Here is a 14,680-nt window from a genome sequence, read left to right as displayed (position 1 = left end):
TAAAATTCTCAAAGAGTTAATAAATATGTTTTAAGTCAACTGCAGGAGTGAGGGCCCCAAAAACAGGGTAGGTGGCCTGAGGGCCTGTGGGGTTTTCCCAGGCTAATAAGCACTTTGGATGGAAAATCTGCACAAAGCAAAGGAATATGGAGCAAGACTGCAAATTTAGGAAACTACAAATAACTTTTTCAAAACAAGAGTGGGGAACTGTTTCTCAAACTGTGTGCTGAGACACCCCAGGGTGCCACAATGAATCCATAGGGTCCCCCTTAAGTATTGTAAATGTTTACTGAAAAATACAGCGACATCTATTGGTCTCTACAAGAACTGCTTCCAATCTTGTATGTCCATTGAGCGTGTGTGTGTGTGTGTGTGTGTGTGTGTGTGTGTGTGTGTGTGTGTGTGTGTTTAAATATCCACTAAGTTGTTCTACATGAGTACTTATTGTATGGACTTTGCTACTCAAAAACAAGAGTGTTAAGTGATTCTTTTGGCCCTCGAGAGGCTATAAAATTATTGAGTCAATAAGGAATCTGTGGACTTTGGTAAGAAAACCGAAGGGCCCGTGGTTAAAGGTCAGGAAATTGGGGCTTGTTTTAAATAATAGAAACCCATCAGAACTTACAGTGAGTGAGGTCACATAGTCACCTTCTGTCCCCAAAAGGTAGGTTTGGCATTAATGGGGACTGGCTTTGGAGATAATGATCCCCACTGAGAGCTACTGCAATAGTCTATATAAAAGTGGCAAGGCCCAAACACACTTGGTATGAATGGTATTCCAACACCTTCCATAACAATATGGAAACTATAGCTTCTATATAGCATTGTGGGGCTGCCATACCAGGAAAGGCAGCTATTCCAGGGGCCATTATCCCAGGAGTTGCCATTATCCCAGGAGTTGCCATTATCCCAGGAGTTGCCATTATCCCAGGAGTTGCCATTATCCCAGGAGTTGCCATTATCCCAGGAGTTGCCATTATCCCAGGAGTTGCCACTGGACTTCTTGGAATTTGTGAGTCTAGCTATTCATCATGGTCTTTGCCGGAGCACGTGACTGCCTTTTCCTGTGGAGCTTCCTGACACTTCCATACCCAGCCAGAGGTGAGATGTGAGGTCAGGACAGCAGCTGCCTTGTAGTGTCTCCACTGTTGGAAGTGAGGCTGTCACTGAGGCACAGTTTTGTAGACGTCTGATGTCTAGTAGTGCATAGCAAGTCTCATCAACCATGCATGCGTTCATATTCCTTCTGCTGATGTGGGGGTGTCAGGCTTTCATCAGGAACCCTAAACCCCTCCGCCCATGGCACTTATAAATTTATTTCTCATAGATGGGGATATCACTGCCCACTAGCCACTGACATCCAGCTTTAGTGCTGACAACCCGCCCACTGACCTTCACCATGACCTCTTTCATCAAAGAAGCAGGCTCAAGATGGACATGATCTGTCCAAGGTGGCACAGCTATTAATTGCAAACAAGGCCTGGAACTGAGTCCCCAAGACTCCAGTGCCCAAAGACACAGCACTGTCAACCTCACTTTGACCCCTGATGACCTCAGTAGGCCAACTTAGTGACAACCCCCTCCTACTTCTTCCAAAAGTCACACACTCACTGCGAAATCCTGACACATTAAAGAAATAAGTAACACGAGCCAGGCGGTGGTGGCGCACGCCTTTAATCCCAGCACTCGGGAGGCAGAGGCAGGCTGATCTCTGTGAGTTCAAGGCCAGCCTGGTCTACTGAGCGAGATCCAGGAAAGGCACCAAAACTACACAGAGAAACCCTCTCGAAAAACAAAACAAAACAAAACAAAACAAAAAAACGAAAACAAACAAACAAACAAAAAAGAAATAAGTAACATGAAAGGGAGAGTACCCACAATCCCCTGCTCCAAATGCACGTCCAGGGTACTTGCCTCCAGACTTGCAGGAGTTTGTCAGCTGGTTGCCTGGCAGAGTATGCGCATATGTGCTCAATAAACACTTCTTGGATGTACTAATTAATACTGGGCTTGACTATTATGGTTTTGTTTTTGTTTTTGTTTTGAGCTGAGGATCGAACCCAGGGCCTTGCACTTGCTAGGCAAGCACTCTACCACTGAGCTAAATCCCCAACCCCATCTATTATTTATGAACAGAACCACAATGCTATTTTTATAAGGTGCAACTCCATCTAGCTGTGGAGCCTGGATCTTTCTGTGTGATTGTGAGTGACACCCCCCCCCACTTCTGCCCAGGAATGGCCCTATAGTTTTGTCACCCCTGACAGGAGCAGGCCTTCTAGAAGAGGACCAGGTGGCCCCCGAGCTAATGCCAATAGCCTTCCTTGTCATGGTTCCCAGAAAGAAGGCAGCTGTGCTATTTTGGTTAGAGTGGTCAGTTTTGTTTAAAAAAAAAAAAAAAAAAAAAAAAAAGGAAGAAAGAGAAAAGAAAACCACTAATTAAACAAGTCAAACAAGTGTTATTTTTAACTGCACAATACTTCACTGATTTGCCCACATTTTCTCTCCAACCAGGTGCTTTGGGGTTGAGTAAGCAAATTATTATGTGCATAAATAAATATAAATGAATAATCGGTTATGAATTTCTTGCCCCTGTAGTAGTCAACGTGCAACTTGGATTAGCGGAGAGCAAGACCTCACTTCCTTAATTAGGCTGGAAGGGGGTTTCTGGTCCATTAAGCAAGAATCTGCTTTCAGTCTGCACCTTTAAGAGAGCCAGTCTGTTGCGGGGGTGGAGATATAGACAGTGCGGCTGGAGCTTGCCTGGGCCCTTCACTCACCTACCTGCTTGCACTGGATTTTACAGACCAGGCCAGCCTGGAAGGAAAGGAAACGTTGGACATCTTGGAGAAGGACAGTTCTGAGGCAGGGGTCAGACAGTCCTTGTCTTGGTTTCCTGTTCCAGAAGTGAATAGAGTGACTTCCTCTTACTTACATGCAGTGATAGAGGTAGCATAGGAAGCTCAGGGCAGGGCAGGAAGCAAACACTGATGCTAATGATGATCACCACAAAGGTTCTGAGAAGGACTCATGACCTAGCCACACATCACTGACCAGTTTCATAGATTGGGATCTTTCTTTGCACCCTATTGGCTTATCCTTCAAGAACCATGATTTCATTTCCTTGGAATTCATAGGATTGGTAGGATTTAAAGCCACAGGGAATTACAATTATCTCAATTTTACCCCCATGTTTCAGCTGCAGCATGGAGAGTCTGAGGAGTTTGTGTCTAAAACTGTCCCCTGCAAAAGGTGGCAGAGAAGTACAGATCCCTCCTGCTGACCTCTGAGGCATATTGTACCTACCATCTCAGGGAGCAGGACAATACATACCAGTTTGGTGCATTTTCTTTTGCTATCACAAAACACTTTAGACTGAATGACTTATAAATAAGAAAGGTTTCTCTGACTCACAGTTCTGGAGACTGGGAGGCTTGAAGTTGATGAGCTACATCCGTGCAGAGTCCAAAGCATCACATGGTGTGAAGACCTGGAAATGTTACCAAAGTGGCCTTTTAACAGATCTGCTCTCAAGGTGACCCATTAATCCATCTCTTCTGAGGCTGAGCCTTTGTGGCCTAATCAGTCCCTGAAGGTACCACTGGACACACCTCTGAAGGCTACATCCCTCCCAATGAAGATTTAATTACAGCAAAGGTTTTGGTAGAAACATTTAAACCAAAATACATACTAAAAAAAAAAAAAGACAGAGATCATATTTTTTTTCTTAAAGAAAGTTTCCTGGAGGCAGAACGACACTGTACTAGTTCAGATTTTGTGATTATATATAACAGAAACCCAAGTCAAACTACAACACTTTAAGCCAGTGGGATCCAGCAAAGGGATATAAGGGTCAGAGCCTGGAATTTGAAATTGTGCTTCCCAGACAGTTGCTCTCTGTGTGTCTTAAACCTCTGCTGGTATCTCTCAGTTCCTTCTGCAGATAGATTCCCTTTATGAGGGAGGAAAATGATCCACACACCCCCAGATTCATATATTGAGCTGGAGTTTAGGCGCTGCAGGAGGTAGATGACACTTTGTGCCTCAACATCTATGGAAAAATCCCAGTGCATGCTGGATCAAGTGTGCAACCCTTGGGCCAGTTACCAAGGATGGGATGCTCTGCATAGCCATGCCTGGATAATTAAATCCATTCCGTGAGCTGAGAGGCATGGTTCTGTAATTAACCTTGCCTTCAGAGTTACATAGGATAAGAGGATGGCTTTACATAGGATAAGAGGATGGCTTTACATAGGAGAAGAGATGGGCAGACCCATGTGGTAGAGCCATCCTGGGCTCTAGGAAGGAAGGCCACACCTGCATAAGTCAAATACGTTTCTCCTATTTAAGATCTTGCTAGGAGCTCCTCAAACTACAGATGAGCATTTTTATAAGCATAAATTCACAAGATTACACAATTTACATGTAAAATGGGGCCAGTTTTCTCACGAGGTTCATAAAGCAGCTCTGAGGCAATTCTAAAGGAATTGTTGCAAAATTGGTTTTAGCATTAGTAATATTACTAGAAAAATACAGAAAGACTCCCGTGGCGGCTCCTTCCACCAGAATATACAAGTATTATTTTGCTTTTTAAAAAAAAATTCAGAGGGTGTACAAAATTATTTTGATCATAAGAAACTCAATACAAATATCTTGCCAAAATATACATGCCTCCCACAGTCTAAGGATTTGAGGAAATGAAAATGGGTGTGCCCTCTGCTCAGACAGAGATAAAGATTTGTAAGGTGGGGCCCTGATCTGTTCACTGTCAATGGCATCAGAATCCCCTGGGAGCTTGTTAAAATAAGTAATGACTGGTCCCACCCTGCCTGAGACTAGGCCTGGTAGGCATGGGTGGGGCCCATCCTTCCTTGAGTGTTCCAGTTTTGGCTTTGACCAGCTACTGAGGCTCTGAACCACTGTCCTAGAAGGGTAGCCCATCTTCTAGTATCAGAATCTGAGAACTAGTTCTTTTTTAAAAATATATTTATTTATTAAGATTTTTTTCATTTTACATGCCAACCCCAGTTCCCCCCCCCTCCCCTTCTCCCGCCTCCTCACCTCCCTCCCACTCTACCCCCATCCACTCCTCAGAGTGGGTAAGGCCTCCCTTGGTAGTCAACAAAGTCTGACATACCAAGTTGAAGGAGAGCCTAGCCATTGTATCAAGGCTGAGCAAGGTATCCCACCACAGGGAATAGGCTCCAAAAAGTCAGTTCATGCACCTGGGATAAGTCCTGGTCCCACTGCCAGGGACCCTACAAACAGATCAAGCCACACAACTGTCACCCACATTCAGTGGGTCTAGTTTGGTCCCATGCAGGTTCCCGAGCTGTCAGTCCAGAGTCAGTGAGCTCCAACTAGTACCTGTGAGTTTTGTCTCTGTGGGTTTCCCCATCATGATCTTGACACCCCCCTTCTTCTTCTTCTTCTTCTTCTTCTTCTTCTTCTTCTTCTTCTTCTTCTTCTTCTTCTTCTTCTTCTTCTTTTGAATGCTGAATGCCGTTTATTGAAGGAGGGAGGAGGTCTTAAAAACAGGCTTACAGCACAATGAGAGAACCATGGTGGGCAGAAGTTTGCTTCTGATTTTTTTTTTTTAAGCTGAGGATTGAACCCTGAGCCTTGCACTTGCTAGGCCAGCACTCTACCACTGAGCTAAATCCCCAAACATGTCTCTGATGTTTTACAATTTTGCTTCTAAGCTGTTAACGCCCAATATGCTGGATACACAGACAAGGAGCTTCCCAAAAGCATTCAGGAGGGTGAAATCTCGTAGGGAATTAGCATAGGGATATCATGGTCAATGTCAGCAAGCAATGCAACAGTTACCCAAAACAGGAGCCAGGGCCCTACAGGTCCCCTCCTATTACTAAAGAATGAGCTTCTGACTTAGGTTGCATGGACTTCAGCAGGTCACCTTACCCGTCATGGAGACACCTGTCCAGGGCACACAGGCGGTCTGTCTTAGGTTGGTGAGCGCCCCCCCAGTCATTACCTGTCTCTGAATACTCATTATCATACAGGCTCAATCCTGTGAGAGCTGCAGAGTTAACTGTTGTCAAAGATCTCTAAGTGGCGCTGGGCTTGCAATCTGTGTATTTGACACAGAAAAGACCAACAGAAGTCTTAACCCACCCATAGTCTGTAGGCTAAAGGCAGCTGAGCCATTCCCTTCCTTAACGAGCCTTACTGCAAATTGGAGTCCTTGTAAGATGGTATCCCAAGAACAAATGGAACTTGAGTTTGTAAATTTATAACTTTCAAAGCCAATCAAAATGTATATAACTATTGATTTAAATTTGTCATGCCCAATAGAATGAAAAATTAGTTAACTGTGGTAGCTACTTTTGCTACCAGGGTCTCCACTGTGCTAGCTGTAGTAACCAGTTATGAAATGGCAATCCCAGAAACAGTAGTAGCGTGGTCGTCACTGTTATAACAGCAACAATGGCAGCAGCAATGTCAAATTCTCTTCTGGAGCGTGTGGGCATCCACTGGCATGGACACAACTCCAGGAATGTGAACCACTGAGGCCCATTATTCTTGATCCCAGAACGACTTAAGCTGGCAGCTCTGCAAAAGAACAACTAAGAACCATAAAGAGCAGAAACTAATGGTCTCATAATGGCTACATTCAGACTCACAAAATTTAAGGTATCTTCAAAGGAGGATAAATGAATTTCAGGAGGCCAAAAAATGTTGCACAGAGCCACTCTTGAGAAGTAGGTACTGCCCCAGCTTGAATAGGATTGTGAGAATAAAAATGCTTAGCTGGCATGATACTGTTGAGAACTAGTTCTTATGTTGTTTTCTGGGGCTCACCCAAGCCTGGTAGAAACAGGCTTGGCTAGGAACGGGTATATGTCTTGAAGCTTTATTAACTTCTTGAATGACTCGTAAAATGTTATCTTAGTTTGAGATAATATAGATGTAGAGAGATTTATAAACAAATGAAGAAAAAATGCACAGGGAGACCCAGTGTCCTCCAGATCTAGTTTTACCCCGTGGTGATCTGCACCACACTCAGGTAAAACTACAGCATGTCATCAAAACCAGCAGGTGAAGCACGGCTCATGCAGAGATCATTCCAATTTTATCCAAGTGTATACACACATATAAGTGTGTATGTGTAGATATGTATGTATGTATCTTTCTCTCTCTCTTTCATATCCTAGTTTCAGCTGCTCCTGTCAAGTTGCTGATATACTCAGTTCTTCTGATTCATTCTTCAGGAAAAAAATCAGTTATTCTAAATCTTTGGTCTTCCCATACAAATTCTAGAGTAAGTTTGTCCATGCTTATATTCATTCTTGGTAGGATTTTGATTGGAAACGCATCATGTCTTCAGGGCAACTGAAGTAGGATTGTGCCTTTGTAGTGTCTTCCAACCCATGAACATGGTTTGTCTCTGCATTTCCTTAGGGGTTCTTAGACTTCTTTCATCAAAAGTGTGCACGTGTGTGCGTGTGTGTGCGTGTGTGTGTGTGTGTGTGTGTGTGTGCGCGCGTGTGTGTGTGTTGTCTGTTTGTTTTACAATGATGGGAAATGAATCTAGGACCTCATGAACTGGGCAAATGTTCTACCACCGGGCGCCCTAGTTGATTCTGTGTGGGTTTTCTCTAAACTTTTTAAAATTATACTTACTGCAGTAGTTTGGATGAGAATGAATTTAAAATTATTGTTGTGACCATTGTTGTGGTCATAGGACCGTTTAGACTGTTATCATATTTTTCTTTTATTAGTATTTTTATCAGCATGAAAAGCAATGAGCTCCACCACAGCATTTTCACATCTACTTCCTTTAACCTCTGTTACTCCATTTCAGGTCCTTCTGTCCTCTTCTTGCTGTTTTTCTTTCTCTGTCTATCATGTGTGCATATGGGAGTCTGCACAGGCCATAGGAGAGCATCAGATCCCCTGGAGCACTGACAAGTAGTTGGGAGCTGCCACGTGGGTGCTGGGAACCAATCCCAGGTCCTCTGCAAGAGCAACATGTGCGCCTAACTGTTGAGCCATCACACACTCTATGATTTATGATTAAAATGTTTCTATTATTTTGTGTCGTGTCCCTAGTTGAATAAGAATGCATCGTAGTTTGTCTTGGTCTCTGAGTATGGCTGCTTTGCCACATTGAGTGACATGTGCAGACCTTCCACACTGGTTTGCCTCTTTACTTCAGCTTTTCCTCCACATATGTCGATCACAGTTGATGACCCCTTAGCTCTTGCTCCAGCCATCCAGTATACTTTAAGGAGTCTCTGAGCAGAGGTATAGCCTGTTATGTTTCACCCATTCTGTGGTCTTCGTTTTGTGACATTTCTTCTGTTACCATTCCACTTCTCCCCGGAGAATCTCCTTTTGCCTTCCTTTGAGGGTAGATCTACCAGTGATCAATTCTCCTAGTCATTCTTCTTAAAATGTAGTTTTTAACCTGTTTCCTGAAAGATGCCATCACCAGACTATTAGCCTGTCCCAGCTAAAATATGCCAATTCCTCCTGAATCCCAGGATTTTGGCCTGTGTATGTAGACATGTTTGTGCATGTGTACACATTTATACGTGTGCATGTGTGTGCATGTGTGCATGGAAGTCAGAGATCAATGTTTGATGTCTTCGTCCATCTCTCTCAACTTTGTATTTTGAGACAGGATCTTTCTCTGAAATTGGAGCTCAGTGTTTGGTAGAAGTGGTTGGCCAGCAAGGCTCAAGGGTTCTCCACCTCTCTAGAGTTAGGATTATAGGTGTATACTGTCATGGGTGCTGGGAAATTGAACTCAAGTTCAGTAGCAAAAAAGTCAACTGAGTTATCTCTCCAGTCCCCAGTTTCCATTCTCTCCCTCTCCCTCCCTCCCTCCCTCCCTCCCTCCCTCCCTCCCTCCCTCCCTCCGCCAACTACCTCTCCCTTCCTGCTTTCTGTGTTGTTGGTGTGTGTTCTGCTCTGCCACTCTCCATCTTGCTCCCCTATGACAGGGTCTCTCACAGAACCTGGAGCTAAGCCACCCCAGCCATCCTCCTGTCTCCATACACTGGGATTATAGATTATAGAAACACTCTGCCACACCTGGTTCTGTGAATCTCAACTCAGGTCCTCACCTTTGCACACATTCTCTCACCGACCAAGCTATTTTTTGAGTATCAGTCTCCGTGATTTCTGATGAGAAATTTGCTATCCTTTGAATTAACCTTCCCACAAGGAGCTGTTTTAAAGACTTTGCTTTATTTTGCCACTTTTTTTCTCTCCCACAAGCTTGATTGTGATGTGTCTTGGTGTGTGTTTCTTTGTGTTTAGACTATTTGAGGTTCATTTGGCTTCTTGAATTTTTAACTTAGTCTTTTTTTCAGACCGAGGGAGTTTCAGCTAGTGCTTCCTCAGATGAAGGGATTTAAAGAACACTCAAGTCTGAGAGCCCTGCTCTGGGCGGAGGCAAGGGGTGGACAGAGTCCTGTAAATGTCCGTTCTTGGCCAGGCATCTAGAGTCTGGTTCTCTCTCTGGTTCTCCAAAGACTCCATGATACCTGCCACAGATTTTATAACAGTGTTGGTTAATGGTTCCACTGCGTTATTTTCAGTGTTCTTGGTTAAAAACAGTAAGAAGCTAGTTGGTGGCCTTTCTTTCCCTGTACCACATCTGCTAAATTCCTGTGGTCCAAAGACTTCCCTAACAATTTTGGAAAATATGATCACTTGGTTGAATATTTTCTGAGTGCCTAATAGATGCTAAATAAATTTTTTTTCTAAACAAAAAACAGAAACAAAAAACTCTGTGTGTGTGTGTGTGTGTTATATTGTCTACCCCACTCAAGTATTGTGCACATAGGTGTATGCATGATGTTGAGTGTCACCTTTAACCATTCTCTACTTTATTTTTTGAGACAAGGTCTTTTACTGAACCTGGGGCTCACAGGCTGGCTGGCCTCTGTGACAATCTCCCGGTCCTGGGGTTCTGGAAGCACATAGTCATACCCAGCTTTCTTTATATGAATGCTAGGGATCTGAACTCAGGTCCTCATGCTTGTATGGCAGGTATTTTGCCAGTTGGGCCATCTCACCAGCCCCTTCTTATTTTTTCCCTTATTTTGTGAAGGGAAAAATAATTTTTAAATGAACATCGTTTTGGCTTATGAAAAGCTGAGTTAGAATGCCAGAGCAAACTCGGCTGCTTTTTAAATGTGATTTCCCTTTTAAAACCTGACCCATGCTGCTCTGAACAGGCTATACCAGCCAGCCAGTTATACCCAGTAATGTGTCAGCTCATACACTGGAAGCATGCCTGGCACCATGGCCTCATCATCATTCAGCTTTGCTGTGCACAGTTAGTTTCCTGTCACTCACGGTGCTGCCCAAGCAGGTGGGACCCTGGGTCACTCACAGTGCCGCCCAAGCAGGTGGGGCCCTGGGTCTTGGTGGTTTGGGTCCTTGGTACTTTCAGAAAGATACACCATGTATGTAAGCACTTCCTCTGGCCAGAGTTCACCAGCAGCAGGTGACTGGCTGAGGCTGTCCTCCACTTCTCAGATGCTGTGAGTGTCTGCTGATCTCCCTTGTACAAGCTCAGCCTTTTCGGAAGCAGGGTTAATCATTCTCATGTTCTCTCTGACATCTGCTTATTCATTCAGTGTAGAATTAGTATAAATGTTTTCGTTCTAAAATGCCAGCCTCTCGTGTTTGGAAAACTCTGCCATTTCCCCTCCATCTTACTGTTGGATCTCAGGAGCCCTTGTTAGTGCATTGACATTTATCGACCTGTGTTTCCTCTCAGCCTATAAGCTGCCTGAGTCAGGGACTGTGTCTTATCTGAATTTCTAGTTCTGGGACAAGGTGGCAGTTTGCAAGTGTTGATGGGAAGTGCTTTGGTGACACTTTATCGAAAATCTACTATTGCTCACCCTTGGAGCCTGTACCTTCTCATCTCTATGTCTTTACTTCTCCCTTATTGTTCAGCCTTCACTCTAAAGCCACCGTGAGTTCTTTTGGAGGGGAGGGGTATGGGTAAAAGTGCCATGTTTTAAAAGCAATTTGTTTGATCCTTTCTAGGTACTATCTTGGTCGTCGGATGTATATTGTCATTTCTGAGCCAGACATGATCAAGCAGGTGTTGGTGGAGAACTTCAGTAACTTCTCCAACAGAATGGTATGTTGTTTCTCTCTGTGTGCGGATGAATGGGGGTGGGGTCATCCTAAGATGTAAGGACTTACAGGTATGGAGGGGTGGCATGTGATAGCTAACCGTGGTTGACTCACTGATGAAGAGGGCACCTCAGCAGAGGAATTGTCTCCATCAGACTGTTGTGTGGGCATGTCTGTGGGGCAGTTTCTCCATGGCTAGTTGATGTTGGATGTCCAAGCCTACTGTGGGCAGTAACAGCTCTAGGCTGGTAGCACTGCATTATATAAGAAAGGTAGCCAAGGGGCTGGAGAGATGACTCAGCGGTTAAGAGCACTGGCTGTTCTTCCAGAGGTCCTGAGTTCAATCCCCAGCAACCACATGGTGGCTCACAACCATCTGTAATGAGATCTGGCGCCCTCTCCTGGCCTGCAGGCATACACATAAACAGGACACTGTTTACATAATAAGTAAATAAATAAACCTTAAAAAAAAAAAAAAAAAAGAAAGAAAGAAAGGTAGCCAAACATAAGCCTAGAAGCAAGCCAGTAAGAAATGTTCCTCCATGGTCTCTGCTTCAGTTTCTGCCCTGAGGTACTGCCCTGACTTCCACTGATAATGGGAGCTGTAAGCTAAAATAAACCCTTTCCTCTCCAAATTGCTTCTGGTCATGGTGTTTATCACAGCAACAGGGTGTTAGTTGTTTTATTGTTGTTGCTGGAATAAAATACCATGTTGAAAAGCAACTCATAGAAGAAAGAGCTTATTTTAGCTTACAGTCCAGAGGGATGGGTCCATCATGGTGGAGAAGACACAGGAGCAAGCTGTGGCCAGAGAAGGAAGCTGAAAGCTGACATCTTCAAAAGTAAACCGGAAGCAGAACAAAGCAGGAAGTGGGTGAGACCATACACACTCAAAGGTTCCACAACCTTCCCAAACTGCACCAGCGGCAGGGGACCAAGAGTTCAAATATCTGAGCCTCCGAGGGACATTCTCATCTAAACCGAAGTGAACTGCACAGGCTTCTGTGGGGCTGAGGTCTCCTCCCCTCAAAACTTAGCTCCCTGGTGAGCATGTGGTTTTGAGAGATGCCCAGAACTGCTGCAAAGATGGCATTTGCACCTAAGAAACACTCCAAGAAAGCTAGAGCGAAAGAGAAATTGGAGCTAGCAGAAAGGCTAAAGCCAGGAGCACTGGCTAAAGCTGTGTTCAAAGCTAGAAGATCCACAGGGCACAGGGCACGGGACTGAGAAATAGCAAGCAAGGTTAATACGTGCCAGCGGGAGAGCGAACTTGGAGGGTCTGTGCTTACCTCTTTCTCTGCAACTGGGAAAGCTAAAGAAAGAAGATAAACAACTTCAGTAGGGAAATTAGCCCCCAAGTATTAATAGCAGGAGTTGACAGAGGACCCCTGTGCCAGTTCAAGTCCCCAGCCCACTTCTTGCTTTTTACCTTTAATGAAAAAATTCCAGATAGAAGAACTGGCAGTGTTTAGTGCCGCCCATATTTTCCCAAGGTGAGGAGACAGAAATTCTAACAAAGAAGGGTAGTTTATGGGATCCAATTAAAAAGTGTGTGTGTGTGTGTGTGTGTGTGTGTGTGTAAGCATGTATGCATGCACGTGTGTAAGTGTATGTGCGTGAATGCAGGCAGGCTACACTGTAGGTGTAGAAGTCAGAGGACAATCCAAACGTTTGCCTTCCACTTTGAGACAGACTTTCTTGTCATTTGCCGATCTATACACGAAACTAGCTGCCTGGTGAATGTTTAGGAACTATCCTGCGTCCCTCTCATCTTGTAGAAACACTGGGATTGAAGATATGTGCTGCTCAGTCTGACTTTACAGAGGTCTGTGGCTCCAAACACAGGTCCTCACATGCCTACTGAGCCGTCTCTCCAGCCCCAGACTTCACTTACCATTCTCCAGAGACTGTTGGTAATGCAGTCTTTCTTTTGTTGACTATCTGGCAACCCTGTGCATACCTGCCTTAGGCCAGACACTCCGAGGATATTAATTGTAAAGAGGGAGAAGACAGCATCTCATCCTCAGGTCTTATGGAGCTAGCAGACCAGCGGGAACATTTGCAGGATGCATGGGGCGGCTCCCACAGTGGGAAGTGCCGGGTTATCCAGGGTTCAGGTGTGAAACTTACTTAAGACAGCATGAACTTGAAACAGAGTGATAAAACAGCAGGCACCCTCCTGCGTTCTGTGCAGATTGAACAATGCAGGGCGGGGTTTTGGTCATTACAGAATACATGAGGGGTGGACAGACAGCTCAGCAGTTTAGAGCACTTGCTACTCTTGCAGAGGACCTGGGTTTGATTTTCAGCACCCACATGACAGCTCACAATTTCCTGTAATTCCAGGTCTAGGGACTCCAATGCTGCCTTCTGACCTCTACCGGCAGTGTACCCATGGGGTGCACAGACATACATGCAGACAAACACTCATACACATAAAATAAAAAAGTATATATGAGATTGATACAGTGAACCCGTCCACTTCACAGACAGGAAAACTGAGGCCCACAAAGACTACATGGTCAGCCTGCTCACAGACTAATTTGAGGATGGGCAGAGGTAGGAGGGTCACCTCCCACTTCAAGTCCAGCACTCTCTTTACTTCACTACCCCAACCAGTATCTCAGGTGACATTTCTAGATAGCAAAGTTTAACAGAGTGATTGGCCACTCACCCGAAATCCCAAATGTGCTCATCTTCTAGCCCAGTTCCATGCCCCACAAGACACTAGAGGGAGGTGACCACTTGGCATCCTGCCTCCACGTCCTTGGAGCAGCCAAAGGAATCACATAGCTTAGCTGCTTCCTGCTGCTTTGAGGATTACCCTTCTTTCCCTCAGAGGCCACTGGCAGACTGCTCCCTGCTGGGACCCAGGAGACCAAGACTGACTTGTGAGTTAAGGGATGTGTGTCAAAGAACTCATACAGCCAAGTCATAGCCAAGCAGGCAGCAAGGGAGCTCTGGGTTCCTGCCTTGCTTCCTGAGCCCACCTGAGCCCCTGAAGGTGACAGGGGCATCAGAGTTCTGAGTCTCTATTTGACTTCCCACCACACCCGAGATGGTTGTGTGGCAGGAGACCCTGAGAGCTGGCCCTGAAGAAACCTGCACTCTGATGCGTGTGTAAGGTGCAAACAGACCCAATGTACATTCAAGCAGAGGCCACTAAATAAGCTGGCCTCTGTCAGCTTCTTCCCCACACTGTTGTTTTTTGTTTGTTTGTTTGTTTGTTTGTTTGTTTGTTTGTTTTTCTGCACTCTTTAATTTCCTCCTCCCAAACTAGGTCCTGGCCCTAATTGCAGACTGTGGCTCACAATTCCTTTCCTCTTCCACTCAGTAAGGGATGGAGCATTCAGCTCTTGAGGTCTTCCCGCAGATGGAGGAACTCTAACTCAGAGACGATCCACATGTTCCAACCTAACCTCTCTTTGCTCTCCAACATAAGGTGTCCCTCCAGTCACCCTGGCTTGATAGTCACTCCATGCTCTCCTAGCCTGCCACCAGATCTTTGCAAACACCAACAATTCCTAAAAGAAGAGGGGCTATAACAACAAGG

The 14,680-nt window shown here is 45.0% G+C and overlaps 1 protein-coding gene across 2 annotated transcripts in view; it reads left to right on the top strand.

The window, feature by feature from the left end:
* Tbxas1 (thromboxane A synthase 1) overlaps positions 1–14,680 on the top strand; it is a 172,235-nt gene that overhangs the window by 57,251 nt on the left and 100,304 nt on the right. For both annotated transcript variants that reach the window (XM_036182150.1, XM_036182151.1), the window contains one exon: positions 11,035–11,131. In XM_036182150.1, coding sequence (XP_036038043.1) covers positions 11,035–11,131 — 97 coding nt within the window. The remainder of the gene's footprint in view (positions 1–11,034; positions 11,132–14,680) is intronic.

This window comes from Onychomys torridus, chromosome 3 (genome assembly GCF_903995425.1).
Source record: "Onychomys torridus chromosome 3, mOncTor1.1, whole genome shotgun sequence".
NCBI classification, from domain to species: Eukaryota; Metazoa; Chordata; class Mammalia; order Rodentia; family Cricetidae; genus Onychomys; species Onychomys torridus.
This window is presented reverse-complemented; position numbering and strand designations above follow the sequence as displayed.